At 39.3% G+C, this 25,398-nt stretch overlaps 1 protein-coding gene across 2 annotated transcripts in view; it reads left to right on the top strand.

Moving 5' to 3' along the window:
• Positions 1 to 25,398, top strand: part of lrp1bb (low density lipoprotein receptor-related protein 1Bb) — a 1,021,613-nt gene that overhangs the window by 984,314 nt on the left and 11,901 nt on the right. For both annotated transcript variants that reach the window (XM_072912020.1, XM_061926507.1), the window contains 4 exons: positions 6,647 to 6,760; positions 16,708 to 16,784; positions 17,079 to 17,169; positions 22,094 to 22,244. In XM_072912020.1, coding sequence (XP_072768121.1) covers positions 6,647 to 6,760; positions 16,708 to 16,784; positions 17,079 to 17,169; positions 22,094 to 22,244 — 433 coding nt within the window. The remainder of the gene's footprint in view (positions 1 to 6,646; positions 6,761 to 16,707; positions 16,785 to 17,078; positions 17,170 to 22,093; positions 22,245 to 25,398) is intronic.

Here is a 25,398-nt window from a genome sequence, read left to right as displayed (position 1 = left end):
CTAAAAAGACCGGTCACCCTACCCCTCCCCGTCGTCGTCATGTCGTGTCATTGCTGTTTTACGAGCAGACGAGCATGTTCGGCAGTGCACAATCACTAGTACTTACAAGCACACACAGTGTTAGCATGCTAATTTTAACATAGGAGAAGTGAACATACTTGGTGCCAAGTCTCAAAATCCATGATTTTTAGGTTTAAAACATTAGCTTATTGCTAGCATAAAATGTTAGCATGCTAACAAAGGTCGAATTACCTACTTCTACGATGGCGCAAAGTATCAAAAACCATGATTTTTAGGTTTAAACAAAATTAGCTAACATACTAGCATAAAATATTAGCATGTTATTGTTAGCATACAAAAATTAGCTTGCGAACATAATAGAAGTTAATATACTTCTAAGATGGTGCCAAGTATTAAAATCCATGACTTTTTAGGTTTAAACATACAAAACTAGCTAAAATGCTAGAAAAAAATGTTAGCATGCTAATATTAGCAATATAGCGATAACGTTGCTATTTAAGTTATTGAAACATACAAAAAAAATAGGGTTGTACGGTATACCGGTATTAGTATAGTACCGTGATACTAATGAATTATATTCGGTACAATACCGCCTCTAAAAAGTACCGGTCACCCCCAAAGTAAATGAACAAGTAAATTAATAATCCATTTTCTACCACTTGTCCTTAATAATTTTGACAAAATAACAGAATGGAAAATGACACAATATGTTACTGCATACGTCAGCAGACTAAATTAGGAGCCTTTGTTTGCTTGCTTACTTACTACTAAAAGACAAGTTGTTTAGTATGTTCACTATTTTATTTAAGGACAAACGTGCAATAAGAAACATATGTTTAATGTACTGTAAGATTTTTTTGTTAAAATAAAGCCAATACTGCCATTTTTTGTGGTCCCCTTTATTTAAAAAAATTACCGTCAAAATACATTTTGGTACCGGTACCAAAATATTGGTATCGGTACAACACTAACACATTAATATTACTATTATTGTATTATAACTAGTGCATCACCTGGGAGTTAAAACCTAGTGACGTCTCTGTTTCTAACTTTAATCAACAGTAGTACAGATAGATTTATTAGACTTAGACTTAGACAAACTTTAATGATCCACAAGGGAAATTGTTCCACACAGTAGCTCATTTACAATGATGGAAAGTGTAAGGATGGAAAGGACAATGCAGGTATAAATAGACGATATAAAATATAACATATATACGTAATATTTACATAATATATGTACAGTATATTATATATACTGATATATTATGTCTATATCATATATACAAATACATATATTATATTTGCACCTTTCTTCTCACCACCGCATCCTTGTTCCTAAATGTCGGTGCTGTGTGTGAATGATTAAATGTGAGCTTTAATGACATTAAAACGTCTGTACTGAGTGAACTGTTCGAAGTAAAGGTTGAGTCTCAGACGATGCTTGATTTGATTCACGCTACCTTATTGCTGAGCTAATGTATATAACCATTTATTATGATGCCTTTCTTTAGCTTGTATATTAAAATGTCATATTGAAAAAAAAAAATCTTCAAACTTTACAACGTCCCCACTTTCCCCCTGGACTCCGACACGCCAGGTTATGATTTTGTGCAGCATATATTGTACCGTATTTTTCGGACTGTAAGTCGCAGTTTTTTTCATAGTTTGGCCGGGGGTGCGACTTATACTCAGGAGCGACTTATGTGTGAAATTATTAACACATTACCGTAAAATATCAAATAATATTATTTAGCTCATTCACGTAAGAGACTAGACGTATAAGATTTCATGGGATTTAGCGATTAGGAGTGACAGATTGTAAACGTATAGCATATGTTATAGTTATTTGAATGACTCTTACCATATTATGTTACATAAACATACCAGGCACATTCTCAGTTGGTTATTTATGAGTCATATAACGTACACTTATTCAGCCTGTTGTTCACTATTCTTTAGTTATTTTAAATTGCCTTTCAAATGTCTATTCTTGGTGTTGGGTTTTATCAAATACATTTCCCCAAAAAATGCGACTTATATATGTTTTTTTCCTTCTTTATTATGCATTTTCGGCAGGTGCGACTTATACTCCGGTGCGACTTATACTCCGAAAAATACGGTACATCTGATTCACAGTTTTCTACTTTAGATGCTTTTTTTTTTTTGCACAGCAACACATGTGATTGTAGCTCAGCAGTTATTAATCTGTCATCTTTTAGAGTACCTGGAGCTAACTTTCTTCATCGGATAAAAGGAGCTCAAAATAGGCAGCTTTCTTTCATTCGAAATGCAATGCTTTTATGGTTTTTCAAAATGTATTCACAAGTGTTCCTTCCTACAGCAGTCACACTTTTCTACCAGCACTACTCCCACATTTCACTTGACCACCACACGTTTTAATCGGAGCAACTCTCCATCCTTGATTTATACTGATTTATTTTACTCTACAGAATAATCCCAAACTGCGTGTATGCAAATATATTTTATTGGCATTTTTTGTTGACCATACTTTTTAAAGTTATGTATTTTTGCTTCAATGGTAACATTTACATTTAAGAATGGTTCATTGGATTGTTAAATGATAATTTTCAAATTGAAAACATGTGTATCTGTATATTATCGTATTATTATGTGTTGTTTGTTGTGTTGTGTTCATTAATAATATGGTTTATTCTACAAGGAGAGAGTTTACTGCGTTTCAAGTAAGACAGTACATTTTCTTATACAAACATTGTTTGATCTGCATATGCCTTAAAGGGAACTGCACCTCTTTTGGAACGTTGCCTATTGTTCACAATCATTATGAGCGATAAGATACAGATGTTTGGTTTTTTTTGCATCCTAAAGATTAAAAAAAAAAAAAAAAACGCTCGTAAGTTGGGGCTAATGGAAGTTCCCTGTTACCTTAAAAGCCCCCTCAAACGTCTTCAAAAACTACCCGTCGTTTTATGTGCACGTTGTAAGTATATCAATATTGTAGACAAGACACATTCATAACAATATGAACAATATGTACCATGTTTTGGTGATTTTAAGCACTAGCAAAACTCATTTTCCTGGGCACATCGATTTCACTGCTCCTAGCAAACGACTTCCTACCTCCAGCAACAACGGCGAGTGTTTCTACCTCTGTCAACAAATGCGAGTGTTTCTACTTCTGGCAACAAAGACGAGTGTTCTTATTTACGGCAACAAAGGCGAGTGTTTCCTACATCCTGCAACAAAAGCGAGTGTTTCTGCTTCCGTCAACAAAGATGTGTGGTTTTACTTACGGTAACAAAGGCGAGTGTTCTTCCTTTCGTCAACAAATGCGACTGTTTCTACTTCCGTCAATAAAAACAAGTGTTTCTACTTCCGTCAATAAAGACGAGTGTTTCTACTTCCGATAATGAAGATGAGTGTTTCTACTTCCGTCAATGAAGACGAGTGTTTCTACTTCCGTCAATAAAGACGAGTGTTTCTACTTCCGTCAATAAAGACGAGTGTTTCTACTTCCGTCAATAAAGACAGTGTTTCTACTACCGGTAATAAAGGCGAGTGTTCCTACTTCGTTCAACAAAGGCGAGTGTTCCTACTTCGGTCAACAACGCGAGTGTTCCTACTTCGGTCAACAAAGGCGAGTGTTCCTGCTTCCGGCAACAAAGGCGAGTGTTCCCTGCTTCCGGCAACAAAGGCGAGTGTCCCTGCTTCCGGCAAACAAAGGCGAGTGTCCCTTCTTCCGCAACAAAGACGAGTATTCTAACTTCCGGCAACAAAGGCGAGCGTTTCTACTTCCGTTAATAAAGACGAGCGTTTCTACTTCCGTTAATAAAGACGAGTGTTTCTACTACCGGTAATAAAGGCGAGTGTTCCTACTTCAGTCAACAAAGGCGAGTGTTCCTACTTCGGTCACAAAGGCGAGTGTTCCTGCTTCTGGCAACAAAAGCGAGCGTTCCTGCTTCCGCAACAAAGGCGAGTGTTCCTGCTTCCGGCAACAAAGGCGAGTGTTCCTGCTTCCGGCAACAAAGGCGAGTGTTCCTGCTTCCGGCAACAAAAGCGAGCGTTCCTGCTTCCGGCAACAAAGGCGAGTGTTCCTGCCTTCCGGCAACAAAGGCGAGTGTTCATGCTTCCGGCAACAAAGGCGAGTGTTCCTGCTTCCGGCAACAAAGGCGAGTGTCCCTGCTTCCGGCAACAAAAGATGAGTATTCTAACTTATGGCAACAAAGACGAATAGTAAAGACGAGTGTTTCTACTACCGGTAATAAAGGCGAGTGTTCCTACTTCGGTCAACAAAGGCGAGTGGTCCTACTTCGGTCAACAAAGGCGAGTGTTCCTGCTTCCGGCAACAAAAAGCGAGCGTTCCTGCTTTCCGGCAACAAAGGCGAGTGTTCCTGCTTCCGGCAACAAAGGCGAGTGTTCCTGCTTCCGGCAACAAAGACGAGTGTCCCTGCTTCCGGCAACAAAGACGAGTATTCTAACTTATGGCAACAAAGACAAATAGTCTAACTTCCGGCAACAAAGGCATGTTTTCTAACGTCCGGCAACAAAAGGGAGTGTTCTACTTCGGGCAACAAAAGTGTGTGTACTACTTCCGGCAACTAATGCGAGTGTTCCTACTTTTGTCAACAAATGCGAGTATTTCTACTTCTGTCAACAAAGGCAAGTGTTCCTACTTCCGGCAACAAATGTGAGGGTTCCTACTTCCGGCAACAAATGCGAAGGTTCTTACTTGTGGCAACAAGCGCTAATGTTTCTAATTCCGGCAACAAAAGCGAGTGTTTCTCCTTCCGGCAACAAAAGCAAGTGTTCCTACATCCGGCAATAGAGACGTTTTTTTCCTATATCCGGCAACAAATGCGAGTGCTTCTACTTCCATCAACAAAGATGAGTGTTTTTACTTCGGCAACAAAGGCGAGTGTTTCTACTTCCGGCAATAAAGGCGAGTGTTCCTACTTCCGGCAACAAAGATGAGTGTTTTTACTTTCAGCAACAATGGCGAGTGTTTTTACTTTGGCAACAAAGGTGAGTGTTCCTACTCCCGGCCACAAAGGCGAGTGTCTCTACTTCCGGCAATAAAGGCGAGTGTTTTTACTTCCGGCAACAAAGGCGAGTGTTTTTTTACTTCCGGCAACAAATGTGAATGTTCCTACTTATGTCAACAAATGCGAGTGTTCCTACTTCCGGCAACAAAGGCGAGTGTTCCTACTTACGGTAACAAAGGCGAATGTTCCTACTTCCGCCAACATACTTGTGTTTTTTCTTTTTCTTTTGGACAAGGCTTTACAACCTTACCTATTTGAAGCTGACCATAATTAGTATGAACTGCTTGTTTAAAAAAGCTCAGCGAGCACGAAGCAAGGGTGAAACTTTGGAGCAGATGGTAGCCAAAAGTCAGTACCATCATTACTAGGCGTAAATGTGAACTTTGCTAAGCTACAGTATGTCGACAGAAATTTGTTTCTGTTGCACTGAGGCACACAATGTTTTGTTATCGATGGACGCTACAAAACATTGTCCCCGACCAGCTGAACAAACGCACAACCATCCATCGACTAAGTCACTATGTTATTGATCATGCAGCCCGTCATGCTTGTAGTACACACACACCGTCCAGCTAGCCGTCTGCAAACAAAACATGAAATGCGGGATGATACTTTACAGATACTGTAATATGATTGCTCATGTTTTTCGGTCAGTAAAGATTTGTGTCCTATCACATTGTGTTGTGTATTAAAAACTCAAAAACCATTCAGTTGCTAACGCAGAAACTAACTTGCGGCGAATGCCTTAGCATGCCGACGCAAGGTAATGTGTTACTGAGGTAGAAAAAAGGTTTTTGGTGTTCTCTCTTTTAAAACAAAGTTTGATTATTATATAGGTTACGGACAGTAAATTGAGTTTTGTTCGTGGTTTTTGGATGCATTTTTAAGTGACTTAGAGGCAGAATGGATTGCTCCCATTTGAGTGTTTTTTTATCTTTAGAATGCAAAGAAAATACATGTAACTTGTCTCTCAGAAGGACTGTGAACAATTCCAAATTCAAAATAAAAGTGCAGCCTCTTAAATTCTTAATAGGTAATTTCCGATTTCCACTTATTGTGAAAGTAACAGAGCGGTTCTGTGTTAAAACCTCTAAAGGCCTTAGTGGCCACATGCGTGGACAGCACCTTTTAGCTCTTTTTTCCAAAATTGTGTACACTACTGAATTGGGGTCTTATGGCCGCTTATGTGGACACTTATACTGCCATCTGGGGGTGTCAGAAGAGTATAACATACAATGGAATTTGGAAAAAAAAAGTGTAAAAATAAGAATTAGCATGTCACTAAACATGAAGTACACGTTTGTGTACTTATGGACTAAGTACATAATTTCAAAAGATGATTCTTAGTTTTTATTCTAATTAGGGTCCAATAAGCCCAAATAGCAAAGAGAAATAAAAAAAAAGCATGTAAACAAACAGCTTGGGCCTTAAGAGGTTAATAAAACTAGTATTTCAATGTGACAAATACAAATGACTCATTACAATTAATGTTTTATTTGAAAAAGGCTTACAGTTTGAACTCCAGCCGTCATGCAACCAAAAGGTCAACAGTCTACCTTTTTTAAAGGCTGTGTTATCACTCCCAACACAATGTTTTGCAGCTGTACATCAGGTTTCAAGAACCAACGTTGTGATGAGCTGGCCAACCCCTGCGATTACTTCTGTCAGAATGAGGGGATGTGCACATTAACAGCTCATAACAAACCACGCTGCAAGTAGGTCACCTCTCTGGCTGTATTCAGAGCCCCTCTCACCCTCTTTGTTGACGCCTCACTCAACTCCATCCGGCTCCATTATGTAGCCTGACCAGTAGATGGGCTCTTTGTACCACCTTGTAGTAACTTTTCATGTAATAAGTGCTCACAACTAGGAAAGACAATACATACTGTACATACGGTTCCAGTGATTGCTTGCTACTATTTATTGCTACTATGTTATTGCAACATTCCCAAGCTGGAGCATGCAGCAAGCTAGCTTTATATTGTTTATTTCAAGTTTGTCTGTTGTTACCAGAATGTGCAACAGTACATTTATGAAGTTTCCCTTTTTAAGTGTAATAGCATAGTGGTACCTCGGGATAGGATTTTAAGATACATCGGTTGCCCATAAAACACCACCATTTTAACATCTATCAAAGTTTTAGATACAATTGTATTAACAAAAAAATACAATATAATTTACAAACCCCGTTTCCATATGAGTTGGGAAATTGTGTTAGATGTAAATATAAACGGAATACAATGATTTGCAAATCCTTTTCAAACCGTATTCAGTTGAATGCACAACAAAGACAACATATTTGATGTTCAAACTGATAAACTTTATTTTTGTTTTGCAAATAATAATTAACTTAGAATTTCATGGCTGCAACACGTGCCAAAGTAGTTGGGAAAGGGCATGTTCACCACTGTGTTACATGGCCTTTCCTTTTAATAACACTCAGTAAACGTTTGGGAACTGAGGAGACACATTTTTTAAGCTTCTCAGGTGGAATTCTTTCCCATTCTTGCTTGATGTACAGCTTAAGTTGTTCAACAGTCCGGGGGTCTCCGTCGTGGTATTTTAGGCTTCATAATGCGCTACACATTTTCAATGGGAGACAGGTCTGGACTACAGGCAGGCCAGTCTAGTACCCGCACTCTTTTACTATGAAGCCACGTTGATGTAACACCTGGCTTGGCATTGTCTTGCTGAAATAAGCAGGGGCGTCCATTGTAACGTTGCTTGGATGGCAACATATGTTGCTCCAAAACCTGTATGTACCTTTCAGCATTAATGGCGCCTTCACAGATGTGTAAGTTACCCATGTCTTGGGTACTAATACACCCCCACACCATCACAGATGCTGGCTTTTCAACTTTGCGTCTATAACAATCCGAATGTTTTTTTTCCTCTTTGGTCCGGAGGACACGACGTCCACAGTTTCCAAAAACAATTTGAAATGTGGACTCGTCAGACCACAGAACACTTTTCCACTTTGTATCAGTTCATCTTAGATGAGCTCAGGCCCAGTGAAGCCGACGGCGTTTCTGGGTATTGTTGATAAACGGTTTTCGCCTTGCATAGGAGAGTTTTAACTTGCACTTACAGATGTAGCGACCAACTGTAGTTACTGACAGTGGGTTTCTGAAGTGTTCCTGAGCCCATAAGGTGATATCTTTTACACACTGATGTCACTTCTTGATGCAGTACAGCCTGAGGGATCGAAGGTCACGGGCTTAGCTGCTTACGTGCAGTGATTTCTCCAGAATCTCTGAACCCTTTGATGATATTACGGACCGTAGATGGTGAAATCCCTAAATTCCTTGCAATGGCTGGTTGAGAAAGGTTTTGCTTAAACTGTTCAACAATTTGCTCATGCATTTGTTGACAAAGTGGTGACCCTCGCCCCATCCTTGTTTGTGAATGACTGAGCATTTCATGGAATCTACTTTTATACCCAATCATGGCACCCACCTTTTCCCAATTTGCCTGTTCACCTGTGGGATGTTCCAAATAAGTGTTTGATGAGCATTCCTCAACTTTATCAGTATTTATTGCCCCCTTTCCCAACTTCTTTGTCACGTGTTGCTGGCATCAAATTCTAAAGTTAATGATTATTTGCAAAAAAAAAAAAATGTTTATCAGTTTGAACATCAAATATGTTGTCTTTGTAGTGCATTCAACTGAATATGGGTTGAAAATGATTTGCAAATCATTGTATTCCGTTTATATTTACATCTAACAATTTCCCAACTCATATGGAAACGGGGTTTGTAATACAAACAACTACAGTAGTTTTATGAAGTAATGTAAAAACATTTATATCAATTACCTTGGAGAATGGACTTCTACGGTATTTCCTTTCAGCTACTTCTCCGTCTAATGCAGTTTCCTCATATTTTCATGGATAAATGTTTACCAATTAGATATTTTTGTGTATGTTTGTATTATTTTGGCTGCCGTTAATGACTACAACTCCTGGAAAATATTACGGAATCACCAGACTTGGAGGATGTTCTTTCAGTTGCCAAAGCATTGTAAATAATGTAAATAATTCAATGTATATACTCTGATGATTATCTTGTGTGATGACTGTATTATGATGATAGTATATAAATTTATCATGAATCAATTTAAGTGGACCCTGACTTAAACAAGTTGAAAAACGTATTCCGGTGTTACCATTTAGTGGTCAATTGTACGGAATATGTACTTCACTGTGCAATCTACTAATAAAACTTTCAATCAATCAATCAATCAATCAAAGCAGACATCACACAAAACTTGTCATTTCAAATGGTATCATTCTGGCTGCAAGAAACACACACAAAAAAAATCCTGAACATAAACTGTAAATTGTACTTTCTTTACCTGCATAAGAATAAACCTGTTTATTAGTCTGCAGTTAAGGAGTTTTCGCATCTTGGAGAGCTGTTGCATCAGGTGGATTGACATGAATCATGGCCCTAACAGGAGAGATGTCATTTGAAACAAAGGAGAGGATTGTCAACCTGCTTCAAGAATGTAATTCATCTTGCAATGTTGCTAATAGAGATGTATACAGTGTACAGGTATTTTTTAGTACCGGTTCCTAATTGGGTCGCACACCGTGGACCGTGAAGATTCTCGACTAACGGTACTGACGTCGGGTTTTTTTAATCTAGCTGACAGTGGTAAAGTTAAAGTACCAATGACTAGGTGTGGTGAAATGTGTCCTCTGCATTTTACCCACCCCCTTGTTCACCCAATGGGAGGTGAGGGGAGAAGTGAGCAGCAGCAGTGGCCACGCCCAGGAATCATTTTGGTGATTTAACCCCCAATTCCAACCCTTGATGCTGAGTGCCAAGCAGGGACGTAATTGGTCCCATTGTTATAGTCTTTGGTATGGCTCGGCCAGGGTTTGAACTCACGACCCACCAATCTCAGGGCGGACACTCTAACCACTAGGCCACTGAGCAGGTGAATTATCATGACTTGCTGTCACATTTGGTTCAGCTGATACTGCATACACATAACATATTAGCTTGTAATAATTGCAAATAAGAAGCAACACCACACAAAGGTTTGTAACACCACAATTCATCCTCAAAAGTCACACACGCTAACAAGAGTTACACAATTTCAAGTGAACGACACTTAAGTCACGACCGCCGCTACCGCGCTTCATCAACCGTCCTCAGAGCGATCCATTAATCCACAGGATAATAATAATCCACTCAAGTACATTAAAATAATCCAGAAAGTTGCTTTGACGCAAAAAAAAAAATCCGCTGACAGGTCCGTAGTCGCCGTCTGACATTACTCCAATGTGGCGCATTCGCAACATGGCTTTAACAGACACCTTGCTTAAATGTGTTTGTTAGTTCTGTCTCTTCACTGTACAACTGGACATTTGAACATTGCACTTGATCACCGAGTCTTTTTATTTATATTGTTCACACAACACAGACACATACAGAGGTAAGAAGCCGTCAATTTCTGGTCTGTCACTGTGCAACGTGTGCAACGTAAATACAAAACAAATTCTATTGTTACAAAATGCATACTCACATAACATGCTATTTGACTGTATTTATTTGTAATATATATTCAAAAAGGTGTGTCATTTAAAAGGTTTGTGCTTTGCACATGAGTGCATAAATGATAGTTCCGCCGAGTGTGATTGTAATGAATAGAAACACAGTGATGGATCTGTGTGCTCTTTACAAGTTGATGACATAACAACTGCATTAGCAAACATAGTTGACTTGTTTAAGACTTTAAAAGCAGGTGTTGATTAAAGACTTCCTTCTGTGAGATGTTGGTAATTAAAAAAAAAAAAAAATCCAAAACTTTATATACACCAATTACATATCGTACTGATAAGAGTACCGATAAATGCCGGTATCGACAACGAATATCGATAAGAGTATCGTATTGATTAAATCCTAACGATATACATCTCTAGTTGCAAAATATGCTGACTATTCACAGTCAGCTGTGTCTGAAATCTGGACCAAGTACAAACAACATGGGAAGGTTGTAAAAAGGCAGGCATACTGTTAGATAAAGGTAAACCTCAAAGCGTCGAGACAGAAAACTGAAAGAAAATGCACAGCAAAACAAAAGAAGAACTAATTGGCGGAAACTGGAGTCATTGTCTGTGATCGAACTGTAAGAAACCGCCTCAAATAAATGGGGCATTAAATACAGATACAAATACAAATATGCCATTAACACTTAAACCAGTGACGTGCGGTGAGGTTGATGGCTGGTGAGGCACTGACTTCATCACAGTCAGATTTACAAACATATGACCCCTAAAGAGTATCTTATTCACCATTTGATTGGCAGCAGTTAACGGGTTATGTTTAAAAGCTCATACCAGCATTCTTCCCTGCTTGGCACTCAGCATCAAGGGTTGGAATTGGGGGTTAAATCACCAAAAATGAATCCCGGGCACGTCACCGCTGCTGCCCACTGCTCCCCTCACCTCCCAGGGGGTGATCGAGGGATGGGTCAAATGCAGAGGACAAATTTCACCACACCTCGTGTGTGTGTGACAATCATTGGTACTTTAACTTAACTTTAACTTTACACATACAAACTGTAGCACACAAAAAAGCACATTTAATTAAAAAAACGTTATTATGGTCTTACCTTAACTTATGAGTGCGGGAACAGTGGTGTTCGTGTTGGAGGAGTTGTGAATGAATGAAATATGAAATCCTTGCTGCAGTCTGCAGGTGTACCTAATGTTGTGTCCCTGCAGTCGTTCACGGCTCCTCCGGCGCGAGCATTGTTGTTTGTGCACTTTTTGGCTTCTTGTTAAGTGACTTTTTTTTTGGGTGGATTCGGTCTTGCACGTGGAGGGTTTGGGTGTGGGCTTTGATTGGTGTGGCGCTCCCGTCGGGGGTGCATTCTGCGGCGGGGGTGCATTAACCGGCACCAGGAGGCGGGATTACTGCGAGCCTCACACAGTGCGTCATCGCAGCAGTTTTATGATTGCTCAGCACAAGAAATACGTTACACACATACAGTTGTTGACAAAATACACTGTACATTATATACCTCAGCTAACTAAACTATGGAAATGTATAATATAGTTCATATAGCAATACAGTCTCACTGCACAGCAGGCCAGCAGTTAGCCGAGTCCGCAATCCATGTTGAGGCACAACGCAGTGCTGATCACCGCACCGTCTCTTCTCAGTATTTGAACGGCAAATGTGAAAATTCAGCCATTTTGAATAAAAATAATCTAAAACTGGTGAAGTTAAATGGAAAATAACTTTATAGCATAACCACTGAATACATATAACAATTTAATTATTATTTTTTTCTTTTTACATTCTTTTTCTTTCCATGATGGCAGGTGAGGCCCCGCCTCACCTGCCTCCAGTGACCGCACGTCACTGACTTAAACATAATAACAATGTTACAGTGGGCTAAAGAAAGCAACCATGGACTATTGATGTTATCATATTCAGTGATAAAAATCGCAAATTGGAACTTTTGTTTGGTGATTTATGAAGACGACTGCCTGAAGAAAACATACACATTTCAACAGCCATTAGTTATAAGGGGCTGCATGTCAGGTAATGGCATTACATGAATTGATTTACGTGGACCCCGATTTAAACAAGTTGAAAAACGTATTCGGGTGTTACCATTTAGTGATTAATTGTACGGAATATGTACTGTACTGTGCAATCTACTAATAAAAGCTTCAACATGTTCAATACATTGACATTTTGGACCCATATCTTTTTCTGTCAATGGAAAGGATGTTTGGGGATGATGACATAGTTTTTCAAGATGATAATGCATCTTGACAGAGCAAAAACTGTCAAAAATATTTATTTGAAGAAAAGATACACTCGGTCAATGTCGTGGCCTGCAAATTATCCGAATCTCGATCCAAATGTATGGTGGGAATGGAAAAAAATGGTCCATGACAAGCAATCAGAGAAAGTTGAAGCAAGATTGATGAAAAGTACTATTCGTCCTTCGTTAAGTCCAAGCCTCAGAGACTGCAAGCTGTTATAGAAGCCTGAGGTGGTGCAACAAAGTGCTAGTGGTGTGTTTGTGTTTTTGTTTGTTTTTAATTTTCCCCTCAGTTTGAGTGATGCCATAATTGTTTTACTTTGCTTGATCTCAAATTTAAACTGTTACTGACTACCGCAATTTGTTTTCATGAGTTATCTTAGTATTTCTTAAAGTTAAAGTCCAAATAATAGTCGCACACACAGTAGGTGTGGTGAAATGTGTCCTCTGCATTTGACCCATCCCCAAGTTCACCCCCTGGGAGGTGAGGGGAGCAGTGAACGGCAGCGGTGGCCACGCTCGGGAATCATTTTGGCGATTTAACCCCCCAATTTCAACCCTTGATGCTGAGTGCCGAGCAGGGAGGCATTGGGTCCCATTTTTATAGTCTTTGGTATGACTCGGCCGGGGTTTGAACTCTCGACCTTCCAGTCTCAGGGCGGACACTCTACTGAGCCACTGAGCAGGTTTAAAGTCGGAAAGTTGCCATTTGAAATGACAACTATTTAGTGTCATGTCTGTTATATGTTGTTTTTTTTCAACAAAATTAAACAACTGAATGAACATCCTCCAAGACTGGTGATTCCATCATTTTTTTCCATGGGTTGTACATCATCAAGCTATACGCACGTAAAACCGGACGTATTGGTAGGATCTTACGGGGTTCACACTGCAAAAAGTCAGTGTTCAAAAACAAGAAAAAAATATACAAAAATTAGGGGTATTTTATTTGAACTAAGCAAAATTATCTGCCAATAGAACAAGAAAATTCGACTTGTCTAGTCTTTCCAAATCAAGTAAAATTAGCTAACCTCAATGAACCCAAAAATACCTTAAAATAAGTATATTCTCACTAATAACAAGTTAACTTTTCTTGGTAGAAAAAAAAAAAGAGATCTTTTTGCTCAATATGTTGAAAAATATTCTTAAATTAAGTAAATGCTAGTGCCATTATCTTGACATAATAAAATGCGCTCGACATCATGATTTTTTTTTTCATGCTTGAAGTAAGAAATTATTACTTTAAAAAAGTAGTTTTTATACTTGTGAGTGTTGATGACACAGCTTTGCATCAGTTGATATTCTAGTTTCAAGCACGTTTTACTCAATATAGGTCATAACATCTCAGCAACAAGCTGTAATATCTTACTGAGATCATTTAGGACCAAAACCCTTAAAACAAGTAAAACACTCCAACATAAAACCTGCTTAGTGAGAAAATAAGCAACTATCACCCTTATTTGAGATATATGATCTTACTTAGATTTCAGTTTTTGCAGTGCACTGTGGCATTCGCCACGCTAACTAATGCCTCTCGGCTCGTATCCCCGAATTTTTGTCCGCAGCCTGGAGAATAACAATTAGCCGAGATAAAGCTTGCATCTTGAAAAAAACGTGAGATGACGTACTCGTATCCCGAGGTACCTCGTGTATTAGAATTGACTTTAAGTACAAATGCATAAAGATGTTTAGATGTCCAGGAAATGTGAATGCAAATGACATTTAAAAGCCTACTGAAATGCAATTTTCTTATTTAAACGGGGATAGCAGGTTCATTCTATGTGTCATACTTGATCATTTCGCGATATTGCCATATTTTTGCTGAAAGGATTTAGTAGAGAACATCGACGATAAAGTTCGCAACTTTTGGTCGCTGATAAAAAAGCCTTGCCTGTACCGGAAGTAGCAGACGAGTAGCGTGACGTCACAGGTTGTGGAGCTCCTCACATCTGCACATTGTTTACATTCATGGCCACCAGCAGCGAGAGCGATTCGGACCGAGAAAGTGACAATTTCCCCATTAATTTGAGCAAGGATGAAAGATTCGTGGATGAGGAAAGTGAGAGTGAAGGACTAGAGGGCAGTGGGAGCGATTCAGATAGGGAAGATGCTGTGAGAGGCGGGTGGGACCTGATATTCAGCTGGGAATGGCTAAAACAGTAAATAAACACAAGACGCCACAACACAACCAGGCTTATATTTAATATGCCACAAATTAATCCCGCATAACAAACACCTCCCCCCTCCCGTCCATATAACCCGCCAATACAACTCAAACACCTGCACAACACACTCAATCCCACAGCCCAAAGTACCGTTCACCTCCCCAAAGTTCATACAGCACAGTTATTTCCCCAAAGTTACGTACGTGACATGCACATAGCGGCACGCACGTACGGGCAATCGATCAAATGTTTGGAAATCGCAGCTGCATGCGTACTCACGGTACCGTGTCTGCGTATCCAACTCAAAGTCCTCCTGGTAAGAGTCTCTGTTGTCCCAGTTCTCCACAGGCCAATGGTAAAGCTTGACTGTCATCTTCCGGGAATGTAGACAATGAAACACCGGCTGTGTTTGTGTTGCTGCAGTCAGCCGCAATACACCGTTTCCCACCTACAGCTTTCTTCTTTGCTGTCTCCATTGTTCATTGAACAAATTGCAAAAGATTGATGTCCAGAATACTGTGGAATTTTGCGATGAAAACAGACGACTTAATAGCTGGCCACCATGCTGTCCCAAAATGTCCTCCACAATCCGTGACGTCACGCGCTGACGTCATCATACCGAGACGTTATTCCGATATGTTAAGATTTCATCATTGATATATAAACTATCAGACTGCGTGGTCCGTAGTGGGTTTCAGTAGGCCTTTAAATCTATCAAACAGCCTTTTAAAGAAAAGCATGAATGCTAAACAGGCACACAAACGCATGATTAACCTTTATGTACTCGCCGACCTTAATTAACATAAGAGCAAGGCATTTGTTCGGGGGAACGTTTACGCCCCGACATTTACAGCTTTTACTGTCAGAACTTGTTAGCCCCTACTTTAACGACTGTGTAAGATTTGCATACATTTCGCATTATTCACTACCTCTACTCAATGCATAACACTGAATTTTAGCTATAATTCACCCAACACGAGCAGCCTCATTGACCAACACTTATGCAAAGCTCTAAATTCACACACCGGCTCAACTCGAACGAGGCACTTGTTACATTATGAGTTGCTGCATGACTCTATGCTGTCACTCTCACCCATCTCATGCAGACCTCGCTCAGCATAGCAGCGAAGCTCAAACCTGACCTGTGTACATCATACGCTCATCCGGCTGCATGTTGGCAAGCAGGATATTTGGATCATGTCCTAAGAAAGGGGAACGCAGAATTTCACCTGTTTGTTATTAACGCTCATTATCTGAACACAGGCTCGAGGAGGTTGACTGGATTCATTTTTGTGTGGGATACATATTTTCTTTGGCTTCACGGGTCTGCATTGTTATGTATATACAGTAGCCTGATGGTGTGATTCGATTGCATGTCATAATTCCATTACCCGGTTGCACCTTCCGGATCATCGATGCTTTACAGAACCCATCTGCGTCACTCCTGTGAAATTGGATCTCACCTCTGCTAACAAGGGACATGCTGTACGTCATGCCCATTCCAACACAATCAACACGAGGACGTGTTTTTTCCCGCTCCCCCCCTCAACATAAAATATCACCCTCCGTCTGTGGACACAACATGCATACGCAATTGTTTATTTCAACATAGTGTTTGTTTTAATTGTTTAAATAGGTTTTTCTCCCCCCCCCCAGGCAAAACGATGCTCGTCACTAAAGTTTGTTTAATCACGCTGTCGTCTGCACAGGTGTTCCACAAACTGGGCTGGAACGCAGTGTGAGAGACCTGCGCCCAAAAGCAGCAGATCAGATAATACGAGTGGAGGTTAGTTTTGGTATGATTACGCTTGGATGAGTCTTGGTAATTATTCTGGCGCAGAGTAACTAAACTCCGTCCTACCATAACCCAGCATGTTCACCACATGTTAATTGGAGGTCCAGCTGTTGCTCAAAAATGATCACTGGGTCCACTTATCCAAAACCATTTATGCCTTTATAGAAAAAAAAGAGGCATTTTACATAACATGTAAATGAAGCATCACATGCACTCAGCGTATTGTTGTTTTGGGAGAAAAAAAAACCTTATCTCTGTCATCTATCTCTTTATCGTCTTTCTCAGGGAGTATTGCTATTATTGTGCCTCTCGTCCTGCTGGTCATCTTGATTGTGATGGTGGTAGCGGGAATTTATATCTTCAGACGGAAGCAAAGGTAAGTAACCAATTTACCACAAGTGTTGGAAAGTTGTTTGTGTGAACAGAACATAAGGGCCATTCCACACCATAGGTACCCTTTGCTTCAGTGTATTTGTTTTTTTCAACTCTAAATCTGATAACTGCAGTAGGGAAGGGATTCATGTGGCTCCATTTCGGGGTGGAGATTGTGTGAGAAGAAGGGGGGAAGGGGGGGTAATCATTTTGCAATGCAGTCTGGTGAAAATGATGGAAAGCGCCACGCTACATAGCAATTAGACTTAGACTTAGACTTCCTTTTTATTGTCATTCAAATTTGAACTTTACAGCACAGATAAGAACGAAATTTCGTTACATAAGCTCATGGTAGTGCAGGATAAAAAAGCAATAAGGTGCATATATAAATAATAAATATATATATAAATAATATATAAATATATATATAAAATAAATAAATATAAATAGATTACAGTACAGATAAATATATTGCACTTTTTCACATGCGTCCACGTTTATGGATGGATGTTATATTGTCTTTTTTATTCCATGGAGTTAATCCCTTTTGGGGGGAGTTGAGGGGATAATTTAACTATGATGCGTTCAAGAGTCTTACGGCCTGAGAGAAGAAGATGTTACAGAACCTGGAGGTTCTGCTTCGGAGGCTGCGGAACCTCTTTCTAGAGTCCAGCAGTGAAAACAGTCCTTGGTGGGGGTGGGAGGAGTCTTCGCAGATTTTCTGAGCCCTGGTCAGGCAGCGGCTTTTTGCGATCTCCTGGATAGGAGGAAGAGGAGTCCTGATGATCTTTTCCGCCGTCCTCACCACTCTCTGGAGAGACTTCCAGTCTGAGGCATTGCAGGCTCCAGTCCAGACAGAGATACTGTTGGTCAGCAAGCTCTCTATAGTGCCTCTGTAGAATGTGGTGAGAATGGGTGGAGGGAGCTGTGCTCTTTTCATCCGACGCAAAAAGTGCATGCGCTGCTGAGCTCTTTTTAAAAGAGCTCCGGTGTGTAGGGACCAGGTTATATTGTCAGTTATCTGCACCCCCAGGAACTTGGTGCTGCTTACTATCTCCACCGCTGTGCCATTGATGTAGAGTGGAGCGTGGCTGGACTGGTGCTTCCTGAAGTCAACGATGATCTCCTTGGTCTTGTTGACATTCAGGACCAGGTTGTTGGTTCTGCACCAGTCAACCAGATGTTTCACCTCCTCCCTGTAGTCCATGTCATTGTTGTCACGGATGAGGCCACAACTGTCGTGTCGTCCGCATACTTCACAATGTGGTTAGTAGTGGCGTAATTGACGCTGAGTAATTGACGCTGTGGTCAAGGTTGGAATCACCACAAAACTAGTTTTAAGATATTCAACACTCTACTGCCATCTCGCGGCTAAAGTGGATGGTGCACGCAATTTGTCGTGTTTCATGTGTCAGGTAAACCAACACTAATAGGGCCATATGAATTCCCCCTCCTACTCTACACAAAATGTGTATTGACCCATCTCAGGGATCTTTAGCTTTTGTGCAAGGTTTCTAAGCTGGAGATGACTCAGGCCTGAAAGTAAAAAGAGTACGTTTTTTGCATAGAATTAGAAAATACATTAATACTATATATTTGATATAATATTGGCAGTCCGAAATTATCGGCTGATAAATTCTTTAAAATGTAATATCGTAAATTATCGGTATCGGTTTCAAAAATGATCGGTATCGGTTTCAAAAAGAAAAATGTATAACTTTTTTAAAACACCGCTCTGTACACAGACGTAGGGAGAAGTACAGGGCGCCAATAAACCTTAAAGGCACTGCCTTTGCGTGCCGGCCCAGTTACATATAATATACGGTTTTTCACACACAAGTGAATGCAACAAGAATGACATTTCGGGAGAACATTCGCACCGTAACACAACATAAACACAACAGTACGAATACCCAGAACCCCTTGCAGCACTAACTCTTCCGGGACGCTACAATATACACCCCCCCCACCCCCAACCCAGCCCACCTCAACCTCCTCATGCTCTCTCAGGGAGAGCATTTCCCAAATTAGGCGAGTAGGCTTCATCAGTTCATGTTCATAGACTTACAGTATATTGGTCAGCTCTGATGAAGCCTACTTGGATGAGAGGTGAAACGTCTTCTATGACAAACCAAACAGTACAATTGAATGCCCTGAAATGACAATGACCTTGATGAATGAGAACATCCATAGACAATAAAGGAAACAACACACTGGTCTTTCCTCATCTCCCACCGTAGTTACAGTGAAGCTAAATACTACATACACTTCATCAAATTCTGGTATGGCAAACAAAAGCTTGTAACTAGCATCACACCGCGCCCCCACAGGGGTGCCCACCCCACTATTTGAGCAAGACTGTCAAGGTAACAGGACTGAGTGAAAACCCCCTTTTTTTTTAACAACTTGTAATTAAAGTGTATTTTGGATAAGGAGTATAATATTAAATTGAAAAAATATAACATTTACTGATTTTATTTCATGGTGATGTCTTATTTTAGGAAGTGGTGACATCAACAAATGCCATTTTTCCAATGTCCATGTTAGTTTTAATTAACATTTTAAGTTGTATTCATAAAATATGCAATGTGCATACACACTGTCCCAAATCAAGATGTCTATTTTACAGTAGGGTTGTGCGGTATGCTGGTATTAGTATACTACCGCGATACTATTAACTCATTTTTGGTACTATACCGCCTCTGAAAAGTAGACCCGCGTCAAAGTCAAATCATGACATTGCTGGTTTACAAGCAGAGGAGCATGTTCAGCAGCGCACAATCACAGAGTACTTACAAGCAAACACAGTGTGTAGACCGAAAAGGGAAAACGGACGCAATTTGGCTTAACTAACGATAAAGGTGAAGTTATAACACTGAAACGTCCTCAGGAAGAGATGCTTTAAGACATGGCTAGCTAGCTAGCAGCTAACGTCCATCCGCCGTCGGCAGTGTTTTAGCTCCTTCTAAATCACTAATCCTCGCCTCCATGGTGACAAATAAATGCTTACAAGTATCATCCCTGCAGGATGAAGAATAGCTAAACATGCTTCACTACACACCGTAGCTCACCACCGTCACAATGTAAACAAACGCCATTGGTGGGTCTACACCTAACATCCACTGTAATGATACCAAGTACAGGCACGTATCCAGTTAATACCACTATAATTACGTCAATATTTTTTGGCATCACAACATCTTCTTTCGTTTAAAAAAAATGTATATTATGTTTATAAACTCAGGAAATATGTCCCTGGACACATGAGGACTTTGAATATGACCAATGTATGATCCTGTAACTACTTGGTATCGGATTGATACCTAAATGTGTGGTATCATCCAAAACGAATGTAAAGTATCAAAGAAGAGAAGAAGAAGTGATTATTACATTTTAACAGAAGTGTAGACAGAACATGTTAAAAGAGAAAGTAAGCAGATATTAACAGTAAATGAACAAGTAGATTAATAATTACTTTTCTACCACTTGTCCTTAATAATGTTGACACAATAATAGAATGTTACTGCATACGTCAGCAGACTAATTAGGAGCCTTTGTTTTTTTACTTACTACTAAAAGACAAGTTGTCTTTATGTTCACTGTTTTAAGGACTTAACTGCAATAAGAAACATATGTTTAATGTACCCTAAGATTTTTTGTTAAAATAAAGGCAATAATGCAAATTTTTGTGGTACCCTTTATTTAGAAAAGTACCGAAAAGTACGGAAATAATTTTAGTACCGGTACCAAAATATTGGTTTCGTTACAACCAACGTTCCCTCTAAGGTGCGCGCCTGCGCAATTGCGCACTGCTCAAGCGTCCTCTGCGCACAGTAAATATTTTCCATGCACCAAATCAAACCCATTTGAATTCTAAACAAAATAAACACATTTAATGTGTGTAATTCTGCAATGCAACTCTGAGTGACAGTGACAACAAGCGGCCCTAACGGTGTTCGTCAACACCGTTCAATTATTGTAACGTCTATTGAGATGCTTCGAGGACAGGAATTATATCGATCACTTTATTGAGCAAAACTGTTTACATTGGGCCATAACCACACCAAAAACATGAGTAAAAAACTTCTATCTCGAAAAACTAGTCATTTTCTGCCGTACACGCAAACCTTTAAGCCACTGGTGCGTTTATGGCCACACAAAATGTCGGACAACTCAAACACCACACAAAGTTACACTATGACTCCTCAGTCATACGTGTGCTTATTCTACTGTCATTTATTATTAATGTTAATGTATTGATATTACTCATGGAATGCTGTTACGAGAGAAAGTTACCGGAATGCACACTTCATCCTATGCTTACATTTCATTGTGCAACATGAGAATGTTTAAGGGGAACTAAATGTGATCTCTGAAAGGGGTACAAATGATTTCCAAAGCAGGACCCCCACCCAGACATATTGTACAATACTAATCCATAGTTTATGATAAACAAGATTTCTTTTATTTTCATTACAAGTGGGCCAAATCACTAATATTACAAAATAATCTCATGAAAATGACTCTTCTCATTTGAGTGTTATTATAAAAGATTGGTTTGAGACAGGTGTGCTGCTGGTATTGCCATGTGTGATGTTGCTCACATGGGCTCCACTGAATGCTCAGGGAGTTTTTGTGTTTGCTCAGACACATGAACAATTAGAGGGAACATTGGTTACAACACTATTTTACAGTTAACTGTACTGCATATTTATACACTTTATTACATGGGGACGCAGATGACACAAATTCAATGGAATGGCCCCTATAGTTGTGTTTGTTTTGAGCATGTTGTGGTCTTGGAACATTATAATATGTCATTCTAGTTGTTAAAGACAGTGGAACAAGTTATATGTTGTTTTGTGGCATGCATGTTGTTGCACAGCGTTACATGTATTGTAAATAACGGGCGAAAATCCACACCACAGGGGGAAACGTGTCCAAAGGCAGCCAATGACCAATGGGGGATTAAATGTGGAGATTGGGAACCCGTCGTACAACATGTATGAAGTTGACCACGACAACCATGCAGACGCAGGCAGCCTGTTGCGACCCAGCTTCACACTGGACCCTCATAAGGTGGGTCAGCAAATGATCACTTAACTGGTGTGAGTGGAAATGCCTCACATTTATGCAGTTTATGTTTAGGAATGGACGCCGGGTATTCAATGCAGAAGTAGACAGAGCTTGAAATGATGACATACATAATCAATGATACCAAGTCAACCAATCAGCCATCGACTCCATAGAATGAGATCCAATACAAAAGGTGCAGCTGCCTTTTCAAATATAAAATTAGTTAGGTATTAACTTTTACACTTGTTATTTTTAGCAGAATTTTACAGCTGTTGTATCGGATTTAATGTTGTTAGTGGTCATAACATTCTCGTCAGTGGTGTGTATGGGCAGCGGGGGAAATAATGATCGAACCCCCTGCTGATTTTGTAAGTCCCTCCTGACAAAGACAGACAGTCCATTACAGCTAGAAACACAATATCAGCAAAAAACACACTGGTGTGTTGCACTTGTTATTCTGTTATACAGATACATACAGTATAACGTATAACAGAGTGGTAAGTAAGTATTATAGGTATTTGTCTGTGCTTTTTAGGGGGTGGGGTTTAAAAAAATAAATGCACAAGCAATGGTTAATTTAAAGCACATGTGCCAAAGTTAAGGCCCGGGGGCCCACGAGTGCCTGGAAATATGTGTCAAATAAAGTACCTAATATTTTCTTACTGAATATACTAATTATTTCCATTTTGACAAACAAAACTATATGTACCGCATGAAATTACATACCTTTTTAAACGTTAATATCATCCAATATTGCAACAAATAATTAGAATACTTACCAAACAAATTTTTGTCAAAATAAAAAAAACGTAACTTATGATTTTAAAGCAGTGGTTCTTAACCTGGGTTAGATCGAACCCTAGGGGTTCGGTGAGTTGGCCTCAGGGGTTCGGCGGAGGTCAAAACACACCCGACTCATCGTGTAAATACAAATTTCTCCCTATCAGCGTATTACGGATACGGCAACAGCTAACTGATTTGCAGGTGTGTAATTTCTTGTGAGTTTATGCACTGTGTTGGTTTTGTTCTTTGAACAAGGTGATGTTCATGCACGGTTCATTTCATGCACCAGTAAAAAAAACATGGTATCACTTTAGTATGGGAAACATATTCACCATTAATTAGTTGCTTATTAACGTGCAAATTAGTAACATATTGGCTCTTAACTAGTCATTATTAAGTACTTATTAATGCCTTATTCGGCATGGCCTTATTATAAATAAGGCCAATATAAAAAATTGCAGCCACGCTTCCGTCAGTCTACCCCGGGGCAGCTGTGGCTATGAAAGTAGCTTACCACCACCAGGTGTGAATGAATGATGGGTTCTACATGTAAAGCGACTTTGGGTACTTAGAAAAGCGCTATATAAATCCAAGTTATTATTATAACCCTAACCCTCTAACCCTAACCAAATAACTCTAAATTAAGTCTTTATTACTTAGAATATGTTCCCCTAGTGTCCTAATAACTCTAAATTAAGTATGTGTTACTTAGAATATGTTCCTCATACTAAAGTGTTACCAAAAACATTTTGTCTTGAATTTTAAAAAAAAACATCATTTTATTTTTAACTAAAGAAGGGTTCTGTCATGTCTGTGTGATCATGTTTTGTTTTAGTCATGTTCTGTTTTGTTTTTGGACTTTTTGTGTACTTTTGTTTGTTTTGTCACCATAGCAACCATTAGTTTTCACTTGTCACGTCACGCACCTGTTTCACGTTTTGAGTCACGCACCTGTTTTCACTAATCATGTCTGTATTATTTAAGTTCATTGTTTTCAGTTTGTCTTTCTGGCAACATTGCATTCATACTCCTGTCACACTCTGTTTACCTCTGCGCACTTCATGCCATGTCCAAGTAAGTTTTTTCTATTCATGCCACAGTTAGTGACTTTTGTTCATGTCCTTAGTTTTTTGCCCACGTGCAAGTATTTGTTTCATTAGTCAAGTTTGTACTTCCGCCTTGTGCGCGCCTTTAGTTTGTTCTTTTTTGATAATATTTAATAAATCATGTACTTACATTCCCGTCTCGCCCGAGCCAACTTTCCGTTGCCTTCCAGAAAAACAAAACCCAAGGACCAAGTCATGACAGGTTCGGTGAATGCGCATATGAAACTGGTGGGGTTCAGTACCTCCAACAAGGTTAAGAACCACTGTTTTAAAGCAAGGTGTTCATCAAATTGTTCACTGTAAAAATGACATTCGATGTTACGGTAGCATTTACGTTACTATTTACAGCATATTACTGTAAAATAAAAAAAGAAAACACTCTACCACAGTTTTTTACGGCAAAAGTCCGTCGACTCACTATTAGACCGTAAAACTCACTGTTGTTGTTTTTACGATGTATTACTGTACATAGCAAAACGATACCACATTTTTTTACGATAAAAAACTGTCAGCTCATTTGCCAGAATTAAAAAAAAACATGCCAATGTTGTTCTTTTTCTAGTAATATGTATGTACATTTTACAGTAAAATTGAACTGCCTGTTTTTTTTTGTAAGAAAAAAGTGGTACTCTTTTTTTTTTTTCCATTTACCGTAATAGGTTGCAAAAAAAATACACTGTAGATTTTACAGTAAAAAAAACTGGCAACTCAATCACCAGAATGTTTATGTAAAATATACAGATTGTTTTTACAGTGTATGTAAAAAAAATATGTATAATAGTCACATGCATAGGCAAACTAATATACAGTCGTGGTCAAAAGTTTACATACACTTGTAAAGGACATAATGTCATGGCTGTCTTGAGTTTCCAATAATTTCTACAACTCTTATTTTTTTGTGATAGAGTGATTGGAGCACATACTTGTTGGTCACAAAAAAACATTCATGAAGTTTGGTTCTTTTATGAATTTATTATGGGTCTACTGGAAATGTGACCAAATCTGCTGGGTCAAAAGTATACATACAGTAATGTTAATATTTGGTTACATGTCCCTTGGCAAATTTCACTGCAATAAGGCGCTTTTGGTAGCCATCCACAAGCTTCTGGTTGAATTTTTGACCACTCTTCTTGACAAAATTGGTGCAGAGCTAAATGTGTCGGTTTTCTGACATGGACTTGTTTCTTCAGCATTGTCCACACGTTTACGTCAGGACTTTGGGAAGGCCATTCTAAAACCTTAAATCTAGCCTGATTTAGCCATTCCTT

Source organism: Nerophis lumbriciformis, linkage group LG31, assembly GCF_033978685.3.
Source record: "Nerophis lumbriciformis linkage group LG31, RoL_Nlum_v2.1, whole genome shotgun sequence".
NCBI lineage: Eukaryota > Metazoa > Chordata > Actinopteri > Syngnathiformes > Syngnathidae > Nerophis > Nerophis lumbriciformis.
The sequence above is the reverse complement of the archived record's forward strand: the minus strand, read 5'-3'. Positions and strand labels throughout refer to the sequence as shown.